The 21,823-nt window shown below is 43.5% G+C and overlaps 1 protein-coding gene across 6 annotated transcripts in view; it reads left to right on the top strand.

Moving 5' to 3' along the window:
* The window catches only part of SIPA1L1 (signal induced proliferation associated 1 like 1), a 383,207-nt gene that overhangs the window by 338,263 nt on the left and 23,121 nt on the right, over nucleotides 1-21,823 (top strand). For 4 of the 6 annotated variants that reach the window (XM_018054010.1, XM_013967265.2, XM_013967263.2 and 1 more), the window contains 3 exons: nucleotides 1,949-2,011; nucleotides 2,454-2,572; nucleotides 6,118-6,560. In XM_018054010.1, coding sequence (XP_017909499.1) covers nucleotides 1,949-2,011; nucleotides 2,454-2,572; nucleotides 6,118-6,560 — 625 coding nt within the window. The remainder of the gene's footprint in view (nucleotides 1-1,948; nucleotides 2,012-2,453; nucleotides 2,573-6,117; nucleotides 6,561-21,823) is intronic. The other 2 variants (XM_005686032.3, XM_005686031.3) reach the window with 1 other exon arrangement.

Genomic DNA, 21,823 nt, shown 5'->3' with positions numbered 1-21,823 from the left:
CATTGAGTTTTAAAACATTTAAAAGCTGTGTACAAAATGGGAAAGAGATATAATTGTTCTCTAGTCATCTCTTGAGGATGCCTTTCTTCCCTTTATAGGCTTTTTCTTCCCCCTACTCTTCTATGAAGCTGTCAGCTAAGGAAACGTCTTAGGATAAAACCAGCTGGAAGGGAAAAAGATTTGCATGAGTGAGCCTTCCTTTGGGTTTTTGGCACATGGCCCATTCCCTCTCCCTGTCTCTCTACACAGTTCTCTGATGACATCTAAATACTAGTTGATACAATAACATTTTGCCATGAAACAGGATTGAGTTTCAACACAGTAGCACCAGGGATTTAGTATCAACACAGTTGATACATCAGGGACTTGAATCTGGACTGTTAAAGGTTTTTCCCTTTGCCTCTATCTAGTAGCTTTCCCATCAAGGTGGAATAAAAAGAAGTAAATTTCAGGGCTGAAAACAGATCAGCGTTCGCAGCAAAGACCTCATCGTTTTATCCTCTCTGCAAACACATCCTTTTGTTCGGTTTTAGTGACTGTGCCCACGTTTCCGTACCTGGCGGGGGAGGGCATCCTTAGTGCAGAGGTGGGGTCCATGCTGGGACTCTAAAAACCCACGAACATGGAAGGGAGTGGAGATGCATTCAATTAAGACAGGAGCTGAAGAAGAGAAGCAAAAGCCTCAGGTTCTGAAGACAGGCTTTGTTCCACCCCTTCAGTGCGCCGTGTTCCTCGTTATTGAAACCATCTGTCATTCCCTACTCTCGTCCCGCTCCCCACCCCCCACCGAAAACCTGAGCATATTCGGATCCACTGTTCCGCTCTTGACAGAACGTTTCGAATCCCATATGTTTTGATACCGTTGAGATGGTAACGACACATGTGAACAGGATCCCTCCTTCAGCACGACTTTAGCAGCTTTTTTTTGGCTCCTAGTTGCAGGCTTTGAACAAAGCTGCCAAGCGGGCCTTTGTGCACAGTTCAGGGTCACGCTTCCCACTCATGTGAAGTCATACAGGGAATGAAACAGTATCTTGGGACTGGAGAGGGTAATTACAAGGTTTGTCCTAGGCCCATAGTCATTCTTTCGCATAAACTTTCCTCTAGGCTTTTCTCCCCCTTGTATCCACTTTAGTTTGGTGGCATCTCACACTTCATAGATAAGGTTCTGAAATGAATACCAGTGAATCTTTTTAACACATTGGTTCATCCTTTTAGTAAGGTTATACCTTTTCTTTTTAAAAGAAGAAAATACTCCTAGAGCCTGCCAGAGAAGCCTTTTGTTTTTTTAAAACCAAGACCTTTCTCGATTCAAAATCTAAGGCTACAAAGAAAATGTTCAAATAAATTTTTAAAACTTTTGATATTCTATCATCCCAGAAGGATAACCCAGCCCTTTCTGCCTGGCACTTCAGAAGGAATCTGGGGCTTAGCTGACACAAACCGTGCTAGGGAGGAATCAAGACAAATAATTGTTATGTTCTCATTCCTCAGTACACCGTATTGTGTGGACAAGGGACTGACCTTCCTACACTCGATTTGTAAGAACACAATTCTCTAACGACCTTCAGGTCACTGGTTGAAAATGTCAAGCAGAGTCTTACTCATTAGCCAGGCTTTCCCCGTCTTTGTCCATCAGCAGATGATAAGCTGATTCCCAGGGGAGACCCAGAGCTTAGCTTGTTGAGTTGGCTCACTCATCTCAGTTTGTTTTTCCTGCCTCTCCACTTTTGGACACGATTGAGAGTCAAAGAGTACACTGCTCAGTCCTGTGCGTGTTAGGAATGGCCTTGCACGATTGTTGCCATCAGCTCTTAGGTGTGTTAAAGAGGCAAAGTCGCTTACCTTTCACTTTTGGAACAGCCCCATCCTGAACGCCAGCGGAGTCCTACAGGAAGCAATTGTTTTAAGTAAACTAGTCGCTGTGTGTCTTTTCTGTTGTGCTTAGCTTACAGTTATAGAGGACCTCAGGAATTCAATTCTTTTGTCCTCGAGCAGCATGAATATACAGGTAAAATATGTCCAAAGTGTCATGGTAAGTAACGCGCGATTGCATCCATGCCTGTCTAGGTAACGTAGACCAAGCGAGGTTAGCCACACATTGCAATGAATGGATTTCATAAATTTAATCCATATATTTGAGACTTCCCTGCCTCCCCAAGCCGAAAATCGATTCCTGACTTTGCCGCATTGTTCATGGCCTCTGGTTTGGTGGCACTTGGCTCTGCTCATGTGTATGGTGTTACACACTGTCACCAGCTGCAAGCTTTACCCATCAGCCACTTAGCTCTTGACATGCTGTCTATCGTGTAAACTCTCAACAAGCTTCCCGCTGAAATTCCAAGTTTGCTGGCCAGTGAACTGAGAGGCGCAGGGGCAAGCCGTCCTCATTTGTCAGCCTGTGCCCGCATCTGTTTAGTGCCTGCACCGTAATGTCCTGTGCTGTGTTCCAGAGCCGACCTGCCACCTCCCAGCAGTATCCAAGGTACTGCCAGCTTTCCGAGAGAGCCCCAGTGGGAGATTAATGCGTCAAGATCCGGTGGTTCACTTGTCTCCAAACAAACAAGGGCACGTAAGTTAACGATAAAGTAATAAAAATGGTGCAATAAAAACTGATGCAAGGGATAGGAACTTGGGCAGACTTTGGGAGCTGGTGAGGGACAGAGAGGCCTGGTGTGCTGCAGTCCATGAGTCACAAAGAGCTGGACACAACTGGGAGACTGAACAACAACAAATAAAAATGGTAGATTCCTAGCCCTGTGCCTTTCTTGCAAAGTGAAAATTGTACCGGTCTGCTCTTTCATTCTTCCGCAGTGTCAGAGGGGAAGTCATCCTGGTAGAAAGTGGGCATTGGCTGCCATAGCCCTGAAATTTCTACCGCAGTGGCCTTAAGCTTTTTGTTGTTGTTTAGTTGCTGAGTTGTGTCCAACTGTTCATGACCCCATGGACTGTAGCCTGCCAAGCTCCTCTGTCCAGGGCATTTCCCAGGCAAGATGCTAGAGAGGGTTGCCATTTCCATCTCCAGGGCATCTTCCCGACCCAGGGATTGAACCAGAATCTCTTGCAATGATGGCAGAATCTTTACCCCCTAGCCACCTGGGAAGCCTGGTCTTAAGCTTGTTTTGAGATTAAATTGAAATTCCTCGTTGGGATGCACCTGCTACCCCCATGGATTTGGATGGAAGGCCATGTGATGCAATCACAGACAATCCTAGTGTCGGGAATAGAAATGTACTTGATTAAGATTTTATTTGCTCACACAGTTGCCAGCATGAGATATGAATGGTTGGAACATCAGTCAAGGAGACAGACAGCATCCTGACAACTCGTCCTACTGCTTCTCTTTCCTTCCAGGGTTGCACTGATTGTTGTCTCTTTACCATAATTATACTCAGTCCCCCATCACTTACAGGTAGAATTGGGAATAAGAGACTCTCATTTTCTCCCTCTTTAAATGCAGTGGATTTCCTTGGTCTGTCTGTTCACTGGAATGTGTATGTTTATATTTATGTCATTTTATAGAATGAGGACATAACTAAATTTAATATTCACTGATTTAATGAGGGGGCTCAATTTTTTTTTTTTTTAATTGAAATGAGTTTTGAGTGTAGACTTCACAGGTTCATGAGCAAGCATCCTGTACTGGGCTGTGGAAGAGATATTTACTGGTGAAATGTGATGCTGTCTCAGTTCCATTTGTAAATGTGAGATTACCCTAGTCCACCTGTCAATTTCCCCTCCTTCATTAACACTGTTTATATTGATTACATGGTCAAATAGTATTTTGGTTAGATTTGGTTAGATAAAAAATATTCTCAAAGTTAATTACACCTGTTTCTTTTTCTAAAATTTGGCTAGAGCACTTAAAATTCCAAATGTGGTTTGAGTTATGTCTACATATAAATCCGTCACATACTCTACACTCTCAACACATCTGAATGTGGGCTGGCCACATTTTAGTGGCCCAGTAACCGTACATGGCCTGGGCTTAGCAAATTCTGTAGCCCAGGTCCAGGTGCTACAGGGGTTCTGCCCTGTAGCAACTGGGCAAAATAAATGATGGCCTTGTAATGCAAGTAGGTATTGAGAGAAACTAGAGTAGCACCAGTGAAGTACCTGGGAAATCCACTGTCAAGGGGAGATCTTTCACTTTGAGGTTTGCCCTCCTTCAGCCCCCTTCCCGCACCCAGTAAAGACGCACACACATCTTTCCTCTTCTTTTCTCTCAATCTCCACCAAGTATCTGAACTCTCAGCCCTCTGATTTAAATACTGTTTTACTCAGATATCCTTTGAACTCATATTTCTTTGATAAACTGTAAAATCTTTCTGAGCAACCAAGCCACTATCCAACAAGCATTCTGCCCACATTTTTAAAATTTGCGATATGATTCACATTATTCACATTTCGAAACATTCACACGTTTAAAGTGTACTGTTTCATGGTGTTTGGTATATTCACAGAGTTGTGCAACCAGTACCATGATTTAACTCCAGAACATTTTCATCACCCTGAAAAGAAAGCCTAACTCTTCCATCCCCTCCAAGCCATTGACAACCACGAACTTACTTTCTGTCCCTGTGGATGTGGCACAGAATGTCCACATTTTGACATTTCATATGAATGGAGTCATGTAGTGTGTGGCCTTCTGTGTCTGGCTTCTTTCACGCAGCATGTTTTCAAGGTTCATCTGTTGTAGCATGTGTTAGTACTTCACATCTTTTTATGACTGAATAATACGCCATTGTATGGATATAACATTTTTTTCATCCATTGATAGACATGTGAGTGATGTCTACTTTTTTGGCTATTAAGAATAATGCTGCTTTAAAATTCATGTGGAAGTTTTTCTTGTTGACATAGGTTTTCATTTCCCTTGAGTATATAATTGCAGCTGTTTTCCCCTAGCAGCTGCCCTGTTTTACATCCTACCCACAGTGCCCACCATCCTTATTGTTTGCCTTTATCCCAGTGTGTATGAAGTGTTACTTCATTGTGGTTTGATTTGCATTTCCCTGATGACTAATGATACTGAGCATCTTTTCATATGCTTGTTGACCATTTGTATATCTTCTTTGGATGAATGACTGTTCAAATCCCTTGCCCTTTTCTATTGGGTTATTTGAAGCACGGAAGTTTTTAATTTTGGTGAAGCCCAGTTTATCTGTTTTCTCTTCATTTTTTTTACTTTTGGTGTCCTATTTAAGAAACCATTGCATAGTCCAATCGTTTGTATACCTATATTTTCTTCTAAGAGTTCTATAGTTTTAGCCCTGACGCTTAGGTCTTTGACCTTTTTGAGTTTATTTTTCTATGTGGTAAAGACCCAACTTCATTCTTTCTTGTATGTAGATATCTAGTTTCTCAACACATCTGTATAAATTTTACCTCTTAGCACTCCTTAAAAAAGCTGTCTCCTAAATAGATGCTATCTGAAGAAAGAAAAGATATCTTTTCTTTCTAAGAAAAAGTCTTATATTCTGCCTTCTGTTAACTCTGATCAATACGGTCTTTCTAATTAAAAGCCCCTTGAAGTATCACTTTCTATTTTAAAACTGAGATATTAGAAGACTCTAATGACAGTTTTGACTTCGCTGGTGGCACAGATGGTAAAGTTCCACCTGCAGTGCAGGAGACCCAGATTCGATCCCTGGGTCGGGAAGATCCCCTGGAGAAGGGAATGGCAACCCACGCCAGTGTTCTTGCCTGGAGAATCCCATGGACAGAGGAGCCTGGCAGGCTACAGTCCATAGTGTTGCAAAGAGTCAAATACAGCTGAGCAACTGACTAGGCACACATCCACTGACAGTTTAGGGTGGTTTTATTTTTTTCCCGTGATTAAGACTCCCTCAATGCTATAGTTGCTTCAGCATAAGCTAAGCAAATGAAATAATGAAAAGTGGATTATAAAACAGCAAAGTTTCCAGCACGTCCTGCCGTGAAATCTTCTGAATAGGTTTTTCCAGGTACCCCCGCCTTGCTTTTAGTCATCAGAGAGGCGTTTTTGTGTCTCTCGAACCCCCTAGGAAGACACGTTTCACAGTCATTCCCCCGGTATTTGTTTCCCGCTCTTCAAGAAGCCCAGCCTGTCGTTAAGGAACCCTGCTTTCCTTGCAGTCCGACAGCCACTACTCGAGCCACTCCAGCAGCAATACCCTGTCCAGCAATGCGTCGAGCGCCCACAGCGATGAGAAGTGGTACGACGGGGACCGCACCGAGGCCGAGCTCAACAGCTACAACTACCTGCAGGGCACCTCCGCGGACAGCGGCATCGACACCACCTCGTACGGCCCCAGCCACGGCAGCACAGCCTCCCTGGGGGCGGCCACCTCGTCGCCGCGCTCGGGGCCGGGCAAGGAGAAAGTGGCCCCGCTGTGGCACAGTTCCAGCGAAGTCATCTCCCTGGCAGATCGGACTTTAGAGGCAGAGAGCCACGGCCTGGACCGGAAAACCGAGTCCTCCTTGAGCTTGGACATCCACACCAAGAGCCAGGCCGGCTCAAGCCCTCTGAGCAGGGAGAACCCCACGTTCAGTATCAACGATGCTGCTTCCCACACCAGGTAACCGCCCCACCCACTCCCCGCCTCTTGTGTCCAGTTTCTGGCCTCTTCTCACTTTCCTTCCATCAAGAGTATATTTTTTTTAAAAAAAGGAGGGAGGGCCATCTTTTGCACAATGGTGGTTAATTTTTATATATTTATTTACCATCCATACGCTTTATTTCTACCATCCTAGTGCATTATTTTAAACTGTGAGAAAAGTTTGCAGATCTGCTTTTTTGGTAGCTGTATTTGATTTTATAAAAGTGTGCCTAACTGCATACCAGAATAAGAGGAGAATTTTGTCCTGTGGCTTCGTGCTAGTGATAGAGAAGGTAGAATGAGACAGTCTTTTAAAGACAGTAAGAAAATCTGAACCATATTTTTGAAAGGGAGGGGTCTTTTCCAAGACTAACAGGGCATAACGCTCTCTATCAGAGGACATCGCTTATCCAATGTTTGCACAGCAATCTGTTTTCAGTAATTGGCTCCCGACAGTGATGTGTTGAGGGCGAGGGGTGTCCAACAGGAAAGCATGGCTAAAATTAGACGCAGCCCATCTACCTTTCAGAATAGAAACGTACATATTCCTCTGTATCCTCAGCGATCACACTGATAGGCAGGATAAATACTGTTTTTCATTTCCTCTTTGGCGTTTGGGCCTACAGTCCAATATATGACAAGATATTTGTCCTTTTAGGGAGGAAACATTCATCACCATCTTTGGGGGCCTGTTAATCTCTGTGGTGGTTTCTCCTTTTACCTTCTTTTGTTGTCAGTCATTGATCAGCCTGTGTGATAGCGTCTAACCTTGCCGTCTTCCAGTCCTCTCTTACACCCTAAAGAAAAGCATCAGGGAAGTTGAGTTTAGTTTTGCTTTTCCAGTGGGAATCCAGGCACATAATCTGTCAGGAAACCCCGGGTAATCTTCACGAGAGAGGACATCCTTGACTTAATTTGGGTTTGTTTCACTTGATCAGTTAAATAGTCAACTTCTTCTGTTGTCTGTATTGCTACTGATAAGATGCACACACTTCCCATCTTTTAAAACATTGATGGTATGAAGCATTTCCTGACTTTTATCTCTGTTTACCACTACCACGTTGCAGTATAAAAGGGATTGTGACAGGCCTGGTAACTGCATGGTCCCCTAAGCAGAAAAGCAGTTGGGAAAGTCATCTCAGGATTCTTGGGTAACATGCATCCAATTTCCTGTCCATAATACAGAAAACAGAACGTTTGGTACAGATGGATTAAGGAAGTGTTTGGAAAACAGAAAGCCAGGCATCAAACACCATGATAGTATAATATAGACGTAGAGTCGCTCAACTCAGGTATGTGACTGGCTTGTTTCTGGCACACCCACTGTCTCATTAAGCACAGCCTGTGCACTGACTCAGAACATTTCACAATAGTCCCTCTGTGGTTTTCAGGTTCACTTGACTCCTAGATTCGGTTTTCAGTTCTTCATTCTGAAAAGACAGTCTTTTTTGAAATAGTCCTCTATCTGGGGAATGTATCTCTGATCTAATTGGATGGCAGGAGAAAGTCACAGGTCTTGTCTAGAATGGCATCACTCTGGAATAAAGTTAAAAAGTGCTGGGCCTCTGAAGCCAAAGCATAGAACGTGGGCTGTCCGATCTAACAGATCTACCAAATCCCAGGGGAGGTACGAAACACCCTCTGGAAAGTCGGCACCTGGGTTAGCATCGTCTGAATGTGCTGACTGCGGCTGCCTGAAGGTCTTAAACGATTAGCTGCGTTTTCTGCTTCCAACTGACCATGCAGAAATCATTGAAATCATCATTTAGAAATAGCTCTTCTGTTGAAAGTCAAGGTTGCTCGGGAAGAATGTGGCCTTTCAGGGAGGATGGCAGGGCTTCCCACCCACTGGTAGGTTGAGTCACATTCATTTGCGACTCCGGTAAATATGGATGCTTTGTGACTCCAGTTTGTTGATCTTGGCAGAGGGAGCTGGATAATCAGAGCTTTAGCAGACTTCCTTTGCTGGAGGAAAGGGGGGACTTAGCCACCAAATGCACATTGCTTGAGAAACTAAAATCACTGCAAATTAGAGTGTTTGTGTCCTCGGAAGACAGGAAGAGCAATTAATGTGGAGATCTCTTGACAGTGCATAAAAGAGCTTGTACCTGGGACTTGGTGACAAAATCTAAATTACAGTGATTAAGCTCCACTGCACATTTCTGCCTGGGCTGTGTTCCTACTGCCTCTGTCCTCCAGTCTGCCTGTTGAAGGCTGTGCAGGTTTTGTGTGGCCCTCCCATGAGAACTGCTTATAATGTAGGTTGGTAATTACATAGGGTTATTCTATCTGGATGTCATTGAGAGGAGCCATACACATTGCAAGCTTTCTACAATTAAAAAGTATTAATTGCTCTTAAGTGTTACTGCTATAATATACATTGTCTATGAAGCTTGGAAATTTAGGGAGAGATCTTTTAAAACGAAATTTGTTTTTGTAATGGGTGTTTCACTTACAGGTCTTAAACAACTCAGAAAAATGATTCATGGTGAGCATAGGAAAGGTGAAGATAGTGTCAGGTTTAGTATACTCTTATCAGCTGGGTTTGCTTTGTCTTAGAGTTCTGGTCTTGGAAGTAGGCAGTGTCTGTGTGGTGACTGAAGACTTCCTTAGTTTACAGAACTCATCCTGCTGACCACCGGCCACTGCTGATGGCAGAACTAAGTTCATGACCACGTATTATAATGCTAAAGCGAATTCCCTGGCAGTCCCCAGTGGTTAAGACTCTGCGCTTCCACTGTAGGGGGATTCCATCCCTGGTTGGGGAACTAATATCCCAAATGCTGCACAATGTGGCAAAAAAAAAAAAAAAAATTGTTAAAAACCCCACCTTGGACTTGCACACGTCTCGTTTGTAACATCCTGACCTGACCTGTTTTGAGTGTCCAGACTTCTGTTCCCCACCCCTTATTACCAGCTGTCCTGCTTCCCATAGACCTCCTCAGAGCACTCACGCCAATTAGTATCCACTTATGTGACTACGCATTGTGGGTGGTGTGTCAGCCAGAGCCAGGCATTCTGGGGTGTGAAGTCAAGTGGGCCTTAGGAAGCACTGCTGTTAATAAAGCTAGTAGATGCAATGGAATTCCAAGAGAGCTGTTCAGAACCCGAAAGGATGATGCTGTCAAGGTGTTGCACACACTTATGTCAGCAAATCTGGAAGACCCAGCAGTGGCCACAGGAATACTAGTAAGGTCGTGCTTAACATCTTGCATGTTAGGCTTCAGCATTATGTGAACCAAGAACTTCCAGATGTCCAAGCGTCCAAGCTGGGTTTAGAAAAGACAGGAATCAGAGATCAAATTGCCAACATTTGCTGAATCATAGAGAAAGCAAGAGAATTCCAGAAGAGCATCTGCTGCTGTTTCATCAACTACACTAAAACCTTTGACTATGTGGATCATAACAAACTGTGGAAAGCTCTTAAAGAGATGGGAATACCAATCCCTCTTACCTGTCTCCTGAGGAACTGTATGCAGGTCAAGAAGCAACAGTTAGAACCCTGTATGGAACAACTGATTGGTTCAAGATTGAGAAAGGATTATGACAGGGCTGTCTGCTGTCACCCTGTTTGTTTAACCGATATGCGGAGCACATCATGAGAAATGCTGGACTGGATGAGTTACAAGCTGGAATCAAGATAGGCGGGAGAAACATCAACAATCTCAGATATGCAGATGATACCACTCTAATGACAGAAAGCAAAGAGGAGCTAAAGAGTCTCTTGATGAGGGTGAAGGAGGAATGAAAGAGCCGGGTTAAGACTAAATATTAAAAAACTAAGATCGTGGCATCCAGCCCCATTACTGCACTTCAAGTAGAAGGGAAAAAGGTGGAAGCAGTGACAGACTTCCTCTTCTTGGGCTCCAGAATCACTGCAAAAACCGTGAAATCAGAGGACAGTTGCTTCTTGGCAGGAAAACGATGACAAACCTAGTCAGTATATTGAGAAGCAGATAGTACTCTGCCAACAAAGGTCCCTATAGTCAAGGCTGTGGTCTTCCCAGTGATCACATATGATTATGAGAGCTGGACTGTAAAGAAAGCAGAGCGCCAAATAATATGCCCTTGAACTGTGTTGCTGGGGAAGACTCCTGAAAGTCCCTTGGACAGCAGGGAGTTCAAACCAGTCAGTCTTAAGGGAAATCAACCCTGAATACTTGTTGGAAGAACTGATGCTGAAGCTGAAGCTCCAGTACTTTGGTCATCTGATGCCAACAGCCGACTCATTGGAAAAGTCCTTGACGCTGGGAAAGATTGAGTGTAGGAAAAGAGATCGTCAAAGGAAGAGATGGCTGGATGGCATCACCGATGCAATGGACACGAACCTAGGCAAACTTCGGGGAGATGGTGAGGGACAGGGAAGCCTGGTGTGCTGCAGTCCATGGGGTCCCAGAGTCGGACATGACTGTGTGACTGAAAAACAACATGTGATCACATATACATTTGGGGAGAGGCTTCGGAAGGTTTATTAATTACAAATTCAAAGTTTGTTTTTTTTTTTTAATTGGAGTGTAATTGCTTTACAATGTTTTGTTAGTTTCTGCTGTGCAACAGAATGGATCAGCCCTTTGTATAACGTGTGTGCCCCTCCCTCTGAGACCTCCCTCCCACTCCCCAGTCCCACCCATTTAGGTCATCACAGGGCACTGAACTGAGCTCCCTGTGCCATGCCACAGCGGCCACGTGCTTCCTGTTCTCACGGGCTTCCCAGGTGGCTCAGCGGTGAAGAATCTGCCTGTCAATGCAGGAGACACAGGTTCAATCCCTGGGTCAGGAAGATCCCCTGGAGAGAGGGGATGGCAACTCACTCCAGCATTCTTGCCTGGAAAATCCCATTGTCAGAGTATCCTGGAGGGCTATAGTCCTGGGATCGCAGAGTCAGGTGTGACTGAGCACAGCACAGCGTATGCATGTCAACCTCATCGCCCAGTTCATCCCACTCTCTCCTTCCCCGCTGTGTCCACGCCTACGTTATCTACTTCTGTGTCTCCATCCCTGCCCTGGAACTAGAGTCATGTTCCATTTTTCTTGATTCCACATGCATGTGTTAATATACAATAATTTGTTTTACTCTTTCTGGGTTACTTCACTCTGCATGACCAACTCTAGGTCCATCCACATCTCTACAAATGACCCAATTTCATTTTGCTCCTTTTTACGGCTGGTAATATTCCATTGTATAAGATGTTCAGTTCAGTTCAGTTCAGTCACTCAGTCGTGTCTGACTCTTTGTGACCCCATGAATCGCAGCACGCCAGGCCTCCCTGTCCATCACCAACTCCTGGAGTTCACTCAGACTCACGTCCATCGAGTCCGTGATGCCATCCAGCCATCTCATCCTCCGTCGTCCCGTTCTCCTGCTCAGTTCAGTTCAGTTCAGTCACTCAGTCGTGTCCAACTCTTTGTGACCCCATGGACTGCAGCATGCCAAGTCTCCCTGTCAATCACCAACTCCCAGAGTTTACTCAAACTCATGTCCATAAAGTTGGTGATGCCATCCAACCATCTCATCCTGTCATCCCCTTCTCCTGCCTTTAGTCTTTCCCAGCATCAGGGTCTTTTCAGATGAGTCAGTTCTTTGCATCAGGTAGCCAAAGTATTGGAGCTTCAGCTTCAGCATCAGTCCTTCCAGTACTGATATTCAGGACTGATTTCCTTTAGGATTGACTAGTTTGATCTCCTTGCAGTCCAAGGGACTCTCAAGAATCTCCAACACCACAGTTCAAAAGCATCAGTTCTTCAGCACTCATCTTTCTTTATGGTCCAACTCTCACATCCATACATGACTACTAGAAAAACCATAGCTTTGACTAGACAGACCTTTGTCGGCAAACTAATGTCTCTGTTTTTTAATATGCTGTCTAGGTTGATCTTAGCTTTTCTTCCAAGGAGCAAGGATCTTTTAATTTCATGGCTGCAGTCACCATCTGCAGTGATTTTGGAGCCCAAGAAAATAAAGTCCGCATCTTACTTATGCATTCATCTGTCAGTAGACACAGGTTGTTTCCATGTCCTGGCTGTTGTAAATAGTGCTACAGTGAATGTTGGGAGATATGTATCTTTTTGAATTATGATTTTCTCAGGGCATATGCCAGTAGTGTGATTGCTGGGTTATATTTTTAACTTTTTAAAGTTCTATTTGTAATTTTTTAAGGAACTCCATACAGTTCTCTAAAATGGCTGTATGCATTTACATTCCCACCAAAGTGCAAGAGAGTTTCCCTTTTCTCCACACCCTCTCCAGCATTTATTCTTTGTAAGTTTTTTGATGATGGCCATTCTGACCATTTTGATTTGTATTTCTGTAACAATTAATTGGGCTTTGTAGGTGGCTCAGTTGGTAAAGAATCCACCTGCAAATGGAAAAGATGCAGGTTCTATCCCTGAGCTGGGAAGATCCCTTGGAGGAGGAAATGGCAACCCACTCCAGTATTCTTGCCTGGAAGATTCCAAGGAGGTAGGAGCCTGGCGAGTTACAGTCCAGGGGGTTGCAAAGAGTTGGACATGACTGAGCATGAATAAGGAGGGATAAATGAATGACGTGGAGCATCTTTTCAAATACCTCTTGGCCATCTCACACACATTTTTACTGCCCTCCAGTATAAGCGGATTTCTTACCCAGTGTGTTCATTCTGAGCACCTTTGCATAGTATGTGCCACACTATACTATGAGCATAAAAGATAGATGCTCAATGCACCAGCATTATGGATGCTCAGTACATTTTGATGAGCAAATTAGTTTCTTCCTTAGTCTTCCCACTTTTTCCTGATGTCTCAAGGTCCTTACAAATAAACCAGTTTGAAAATAGCATAAATCCTTAACTCCTGACTCCTCTGGAAAACGACTACTGTGTTCCAAAGCTTACTGTATAAATGTGTCAGTATTTGCCCAGAGCTACAGTGCTTTTATATGTAAGTGCGTATTTAAGAGTGACCATAAAGTCCTTGTGGGAGAAGGCAGTGGCACCCCACTCGAGTACTCTTGCCAGGAAAATCCAAGGGACGGAGGAGCCTGGTAGGCTGCAGTCCAGGGGGTCCCTAGGAGTCGGACACGACTGAGAGACTTCACTTTCACTTTCATGCATTGGAGAAGGACATGGCAACTCACTCCAGTATTCTTGCCTGGAGAATCCTAGGCACGGAGGAGCCTGGTGGGCTGCTGTCTATGGGGTCGCACAGAGTCGGACACTTCTGAAGCGACTTAGCAGCAGCATGAAGTCCTTGTATGGCATGAGTTTTTCAGTAAAGTCACGTCTACATAAGATTTTTTATCCTGCAGAATATAACATGGGGATCCTTTATAACAGCTCATCTACAAATATCATTCAAAATCTGGATATAAGTTGGTCAGTATCTTACCTTCACTAGAGCCAGTGATTAAAGGCCAGGAAAAATGGCTGCCCACAGATGTTAGTACAGTTTAATTTCATGAATGAGTTTTTTCTTCTGGTTGACCTAATAAGTTATCTATTCATGCCAGAACAGGTGTATGTTTCTTGAGAGTAGGGTAAAGAAGGACTCCTTATACGCAGTTTACGTGGAAGATTAAGAAGTGCCTCCAATTACCCTAGCATAGCAACAATCTATGTATGAGTGCTTTTGTGTGATATGTTAGAGCTTATGAGTTTAAATTTTGTTTTCTGCCTTCTTGGCACCCTGGGTGAAAAATGGGCCTTCCTTCTTTGTTTAGAGATTATTCTGTTGTCTTTATCTGTAATGTTTCCCTCTTAAACCTCTTCTGCCTGGAATCTCTTTAAATTACTAACAATTAATGTCTCTCTCCTACATTTTTTTCTTAGAGTCAGACTGAATTATTTTTCTAAGTTTAATGGACTTAGGCTTTAAAGTGAAGCCTCTAAAATTCCCCAGGACTCCTCTCCAACACATAGTTGGCTCTACTTAGCATGTTTATGAATCATTTTCTTTGATAATTGTTGCTTTGTGGTCCCACACACCATGAACATCAGGGTTCTATTTTATTTTGCTTCAACACATCAGAACTCCGGGTGATCTGGCCTGTCTTGCCCCATTTCCATTTCTTATGAAAGCTTATGAGAGTGGGTGATTATTTTAGCCAGAACATTGGTGATATTCAGCTTACCTCAAAGACTGTGAAAATCAGAACCACTGTGGCTGAAATTTCAACATTGAGAAAATGAGAGCTCTCATCAAGCCCCAGATATTGGATTTCTTGATGCAGAGGTCATTAATAGCAAGGAGAGAGATTCCATAATCTTTCAGAGTAATCTGTCAGTCCCCTCACTCGTCAAAATTTTGTCCTGTATCTGCCTATCTGAAATTCCTCTGGCTGCAGGTTTTTCTGAGCTGTCTTTTCTAAAGATTGAGGATTTTTCAAGTCTAAGATTATGAAACATGTTTGTGCCAATAAGAGACAGTTTGAAAATAATGTAACACCATATATATGGTAATAGCCCTTCACCTCCAGGCAAGTCCAGAGAGAAATGTAGGGGAAATAGATTTGGATCCTGAGATTCAGGTTCAAGGCTCAGTTCTGTCATTGACCAGCCATAGGGCCTTTGGCAGTCCTACTGTTTCACCAAGCTTGTCCCTTAGATTCATATGCTCATTTGCTCAGTTGTGTCCGACTCTTCGTGACCCCCATGGACAGAGGAGCCTGGCATGGGATTTTTAGGCAAGAATACTGGAGTGGGTTTCCATTCCTTTCTCCAGGGGATCTTCCCAACCCAGGGATTGAGCCCATATCTCTTGGGACTCTTGAACTGGCAGGCAGACTCTTTACCACCACTGCCACCTATCTGTAACTGATTAATACCTAGTCCCCTTACTAAATGGTTATTTCTGTGTTTGTTGAGGGTTTGAAAAAAAAAAAGGTTATCAAAGGTATTGCAAACTATAGATGTACTTTTAAGATGAAAGGGTTTCTGTTGTTTCCTTCTTAAAGAGCTTTCTATCATTGAGTGTACTCATCTTGCTACTTTTCCTTCAGTAAACATGTATCTCCCAAGAAACTTTGCTCCTCGAGTTTCCTGCTTTTTCTTTATCCTTTTTAGATGCCAATTCTGGACATGACACTCTTCTCAGCTATGCTTGATAAAATAATAATATTCATAGTTACATCTTGTTCGCTCCCTATTTGGAGAAGGCAGTGGCACCCCACTCCAGTACTCTTGCCTGGAAAATTCCATGGACGGAGGAGCCTGGTGGGCTGCAGTCCATGGGGTCACTAAGAGTCGGACATGACTGAGCGTCTTCACTTTCACTTTTCACTTTCATGCATTGGAGAAGGAAATGGCAACCCACTCCAGTGTTCTTGCCTGGAGAATCTCAGGGACGGGGAAGCCTGGTGGGCTTCTGTCTGTGGGGTCACACAGAGTTGGACACAACTGAAGCGACTTAGCAGCAGCAGCAGCAGCAGCTCCCTATTAACTAGTTCAACATTGTAGACTTATTCAGCTTGGGGTCCACCATGACCCCTGAGGTCTCATCTGCTGGGTAGGCCTAACCAGTCATTTCCCAAATGGCACCCCATTCCATTATTCTTGCCTGGAGAATCCCATGGACGGAGGAGCTTGGTGGGCTACAGTCCACGGGTTGCGAAGAGTCGGACACAACTGAGCAACTTCACTTTCACTTATGTGTCCATGTGTTCTTGCCCTTATTCACTATCTCCCTCCTATAGGTGAACAGTTTTCTTTACAGCAGTCACTTGGATATCCCCTTTGCCAACTTCATCATTCCTGCTGCACTTCTTTTCCCCTCAGTCCTTTATAATTAGTGTCTTCGGAGCCCTCCTAAAGTGCAGGGCCAGTATCAGACAGAATCGGCTAGTGCTGCACACAGTGAGGGGAGTCCTCCCTAATCGTTATCCTCCACATCATCTGTCACCCAAAAGATTGTTTGTTATCTGTACAAGTAATCAGAAGAAACCCAATCAGCTTCCCTCCCCTTGGTATCAGGCCAGCTTCCAGCCTTTGGGCAGATATTGCCATAGCCGCTTGACAAGTGACTAATTGCTGTTCTCCCCCTCCTGAAAATACCTTCCCAGGCTCTATAAAATCCACCCCTCTCTGTCATGCCTGGGTAGTAGGGGACTCCAAGTGTTTTCTTCAGCAGCTCTCAGTGGTACAGAGTGGCCGACAGATGTTTTCTGTAGGAGGTGGTGGCCTCGTTCATGACCCAGAAATTGCAGAACGGTTTCCCAGGCCCTCATAGCTTCACGAGTTGGGGTGTTGACTTCTAATCTGCAGGGTACCCTGTCCTGTAGGGGTCATCCCTTCCCAAGATCAACAAGCAGATATAGCTCCTCCTCTGCAGAGTGGCGCCCACCGTAACTAGTGCCCTTTTTGGAAACGAGTCATCTAGCATCGTCTCCTGTCAAGCTTGACCGCAGCTGGGAATGTGAATAGCCAGGTTGCAGCACATTTGTTCGTGGTTTCCTTTGGGCAGCAGGTCAAGATGAGAAGTTTGTACAGATTCAGACTGTCTCAGATTCTGCGACACCCGGTTGCCTCTTCTCCTCTCTTTATGAGGCGAATCTTGCGTGTGTGTCTGTCCTCTCTTCCATTTCAAAATACATGTGCTGTGCTCCCCTAGTTCATAGTAGCACTGTTTACACCAGCCAAGACGTGAAGCAACCTAAAAGCCCACTGACAAAGGCATGCATAAAAAAGATGTGGTATATTACACAATTGGATATTACTCAGCCATAAAAAGAAAATGAAATGATGCCGTTTGCAGCAACACGGATGGACCTATGATCATACTAAGTGAAGTCAGTCTGACAGAGAAAGACAAATATTATATGATATCACTTATATGTGTATCTTTAAGAATGCTACTAGTGAACTTGCTTATAAAACAGAAAGAGACTCACAGACAAGAAAATAATATTACAGTTACCAAAGGGGAAAGGATGGGGAGGGATAAGGTAGGAGTTTGGGATTAATTCACTACTATATGTAAGCTAGATAAACAAGGACATTCTATGTAGCACAGGGAACTGTAGTCAATATCTTGTAATACCCTATAGTGTAAAAGAACCTAAAAAAGATACATATATATATGAATCACTTTGATGGACACTTGAACTAACACAGCATTTTAAATCAACTATATCAGTTGAAAAAAATTTTTTTAATTCATGTCCTAGAATGACCAAATAAATCAAATATTGATCCATTTTTAAGAAAGGGAAAATGCCCTATACTTCATGTAAGAAAGAAAGCTAGTGTCTCTTCATGTGTGATCCAAGAGCACCCTGACTACATTCTTGGGCTTCTGTGATAGCTCAGTTGGTAAAGAATCCGCCTGCAGTGCAGGAGACCCCAGTTTGATTTCTGGGTCAGGAAGATCCACTGGAGAATGGATAGGTCACCCACTCCAGTATTCTTGAGCTTCCCTTGTGGCTCAGCTGGTAAAGAATCTGCCTATAGTGCGAGAGACCTGGGTTTGATCCCTGGGTTGGGAAGATCTCCTGGAAAAGGGAAAGGCTACTCACTCCAATATTCTGGCCTGGAGAATTCCTTGAACTCTATAGTCCATAGGATTGCAAAGAGTCGGACATGACTGAGTGACTTTCATTTTCACTTCTTCCAGTTTAGCCATACACACAGCTAGACTCACGTTTTTCTACAGACAGAAAAATAGTAGATACTGCACTTACCACTTTTAATGTATCTTCTCTTTTTATTCCATATTATTGGCTCATTACCCTCTTACACAGTTCCTGGGGAGAGATCTAATTTGCCATGGGTACAACTAGATTGCAGCATATTGAATTAATACGAAATCTCCAGGAAAATGAAACAGCTCAGCCACACAGTTCCCCTTTGAAAGTATGAAGCTGACAGCTTCATTTCAGTTGTTTGTAATTAAAGCCACTTTAGATTACTTGGGGAAGTGTGTGGAGGCAGGTCCCTCTGAGTGGTTCAAGGCCAGGAGGGTCGGTCAACTTCAAGGAGTCCCACTACCCCCACCCCCACCCCCCACACACACACACATGCACACGCGCACACATGCACACACACACACACACAGCTGGGCCTGGAGAGGGGGCCACAGATGAGGGAGGAGACAACCGACTTGTGGGGTGGGAAGAGAGCTGTGGGCTAATGGAATTGTTCTTTAGCTCTTTGGAACATGGGTGTCCTTTGGGGGTTGTTAGAATACACATTTTTGGGGTTCAGTGAGATGGGACATGAACCAAGGAATCATTATTAATATCCACACTTGCAGAGGGCCAAAGTTCACAGCTGCAGAAACACTATTTGGGTGCCTTTTCCCTCTTGCTCTTGACTGTGTGAAGCTGGATTTTGATGAAGTCATAATAATATGATAATTCAGCTGGATTCGAGCAGTTCTCAGTGAGGGTGCACACTTGGGGGAGATTTTTGCCAACACACACAACTCAGGCATCACCCCAATTCTGTTAAATTAAAACCTTTGGAATTAGGGCCTCAGTTCAGTTCAGTCACTCTGTTGTGTCCGACTGCAACCCCATGGACTGCAGCAGGCCAGGCTTCCCTGTCCATCACCAACTCCCAGAGCTTACTCAGACTCATGTCCATTGAGTCAGTGATACCATCCAACCATCTCATCTTCTGTCATCCCCTTCTCCTCCCGCCTTGAATCTTTCCTAGCATCAGGGTCTTTTCCAATGAGTCAGTTCTTCACATCAGGTAACCAAAGAATTGGAGTTTCAGCTTCAACATCAGTCCCTCCAATGAATATTCAGGACTGGTTTCCTTTAGGATGGATTGGTTGGATCTCCTTGCTGTCCAGGGGACTCTCAAGAGTCTTCTCCAATGCCACAGTTCAAAAGCATCAATTCTTTGGCGCTCAGCTTTCTTTATAGTCCAACTTTCACATCCGTACATGACTACTGGAAGAACCAACGTTTTGGCTCGATGGACCTCTGTTGGCAAAGTAATGTCTCTGCTTTTTAATATGCTGTCTAGATTGGTCAAAACTTTACTTCCAAGGAGCAAGGGTCTTTTAATTTCATGGCTGCAGTCACCATCTGCAGTCATTTTGGAACCTAAGAAAATAAAGTCTGTCACTGTTTCCATTGTTTCCCCATCTATTTGCCATGAAGCGATGGGACCAGATGCCATGATCTTCGTTTTCTGAATGTCGAGTTTTCAGCCAACTTTTTCACTCTCCACTTTCACTTTCATCAAGAGGCTTTTTAGTTCCTCTTCCCTTTCTGCCATAATGGTGGTGTCATCCACATATCTGAGGTTACTGATGTTTCTCCCTGCAATCTTGATTCCAGCTTGTGCTTCATTCTGTCCAGCATTTCTCATGATGTACTCTGCATATAAGTTAAATAAGCAAAGCGACAATATACAGCCTTGATGTACTCCTTTTCCTATTTGGAACCAGTCTGTTGTTCCATGTCCAGTTCTAGCTGTTGCTTCTTGACCTGCATACAGATTTCTCAGGAGGCAGGTCAGGTGGTCTGGTATTCCCATCTCTTGAAGAATTTTCCACAGTTTGCTGTGAATTAAGGCCTAAGAATGTGTATTTTTAAGGCTTCCAAGCGATCCTCCTGTGATGATAAATTAGAGGACAAATGAACTTAAGTGCTTACCTTCATGCTGTGAGTTATACGTAGTTAAGGAAGAACCACCAATGCATCAGTTGTTTTTGCTTTTACCGTTGTTCCCAAGTCTAATCAGTTGTTAAGTAGGGCAGTCCTTGATTATAACCATTAGTGAACAAAAGTGTGCTGGCATTTCACACCTGGGAGCTAGTGTCAGTTGTCCTGTTCACAAATAAAACCAATAATCAGGGCCTGTGGTCACAAATAAAACCAATAATCAGGGTTTATGGATAATTAAGCCGTTATCCTTTTAATAATACACTTATAAACAGATACATACTCTGTAGAGAAAAAAGCAACATCTAGTTTTAAATAGTAAGTAAAATACACTATCTTTATGCAAAAATATCCCATGTATTTAAAATAGGTGGCTAATTTGTGGTTTATTCAACAGTTTCCTTAAACAAATATTGACTACCTATAATGGTCAGGGACTATTCCCAACAGATAGAATAGTGAACAAATCAAACAAAAATTTCAGCCCTCGTGGAATTTACATTTAAACAGGGGCAGACTGTCCTGACCCTGTCCACTTGTGAATGGTTATAAGAAGAATGAACACATTCTCTCCCCAGTGCTGGCCATTCCAGGAGATTTGTAAGATTAATGATCTTTTTACTTTACTTCCTCACACCCCCACCTCTATTCTGTAAAAGACACTGGCATCCAGACTTCACTAAGACACCTTTTTTTGAGACACTATTCTGCCATCTTTGCAGCCAGGCAGACTATAAACAAGATAAAGAAATTAACTATATAGTGTGCTCTGTAGATACTAAAGAGAATCCCTCTGTGCAATTAGTATTTTACTGGGAGTCTGTTGCATTCTGGCACTGTTAAATATATTTACAAAGATATCCCTGCCTTCAAAGAGTTTATCATCTAGTACAGCGACTTATTAAATGCTTCTCAGAGAGATTATGGTAGTAATTTAATTTATATAGTGCAGGACAGAGCTCCAAAAACTGTATGTGCTGTACACATTACTCTTGCCTTTGAAGTTCCTTAGCCTTTTCTATAACACTCCCATTTATGCAATACATTCATTATGGCTAAAAACAGCATAGCTGTGTCATGAAACGTGGGGGAAAGTTGTATAAATTAACAGACTGTGCAATTTACATTCTTTTCCCATGGCTCATTATTTCTATTTCTGCCATACATTTAGTCTTTGAAAGCCCCAGGGCTTTGAATACCGATGTTATCAGATCAACATACTTGTTGCTGAGAAACGTAAAATAAGGGCAATCAAATGTGCTTGTGGTATAATGGTTTTCAGGGTATGAGATCAGGGCCACCACATCATCCTGGGAACAAGTTAGAAGTACAAATTCTTGTGTCCCCCACCCCACCCAAGCTCCCAAGTCAGAATCTCTGGGGTGAGGCCCTCCAGTCTGTATCTTAACATGGTGATGAGAAAGAATGGCTCAAGTCATTCAAACACATGTCACTCACTGGTGGATACTGATCAAAGCAGGTGAAGCAAGTGTGTGATTATCCAAAGGTGACTGCACTAGATCCTGATTTCATGGTTTTGTACTTTTTTGGAATATGCTTCAGACACTAACCAGGGTTAAGGCTTGAGACATCTCCACATCTGGGTTAGGAGTGTATATGAGGTGGGTATTTCTGCTTAATTGACTATGCCAAAGCC

The sequence above is a fragment of the Capra hircus genome, chromosome 10 (assembly GCF_001704415.2).
Source record: "Capra hircus breed San Clemente chromosome 10, ASM170441v1, whole genome shotgun sequence".
Taxonomy (NCBI): domain Eukaryota; kingdom Metazoa; phylum Chordata; class Mammalia; order Artiodactyla; family Bovidae; genus Capra; species Capra hircus.
This window is presented reverse-complemented; position numbering and strand designations above follow the sequence as displayed.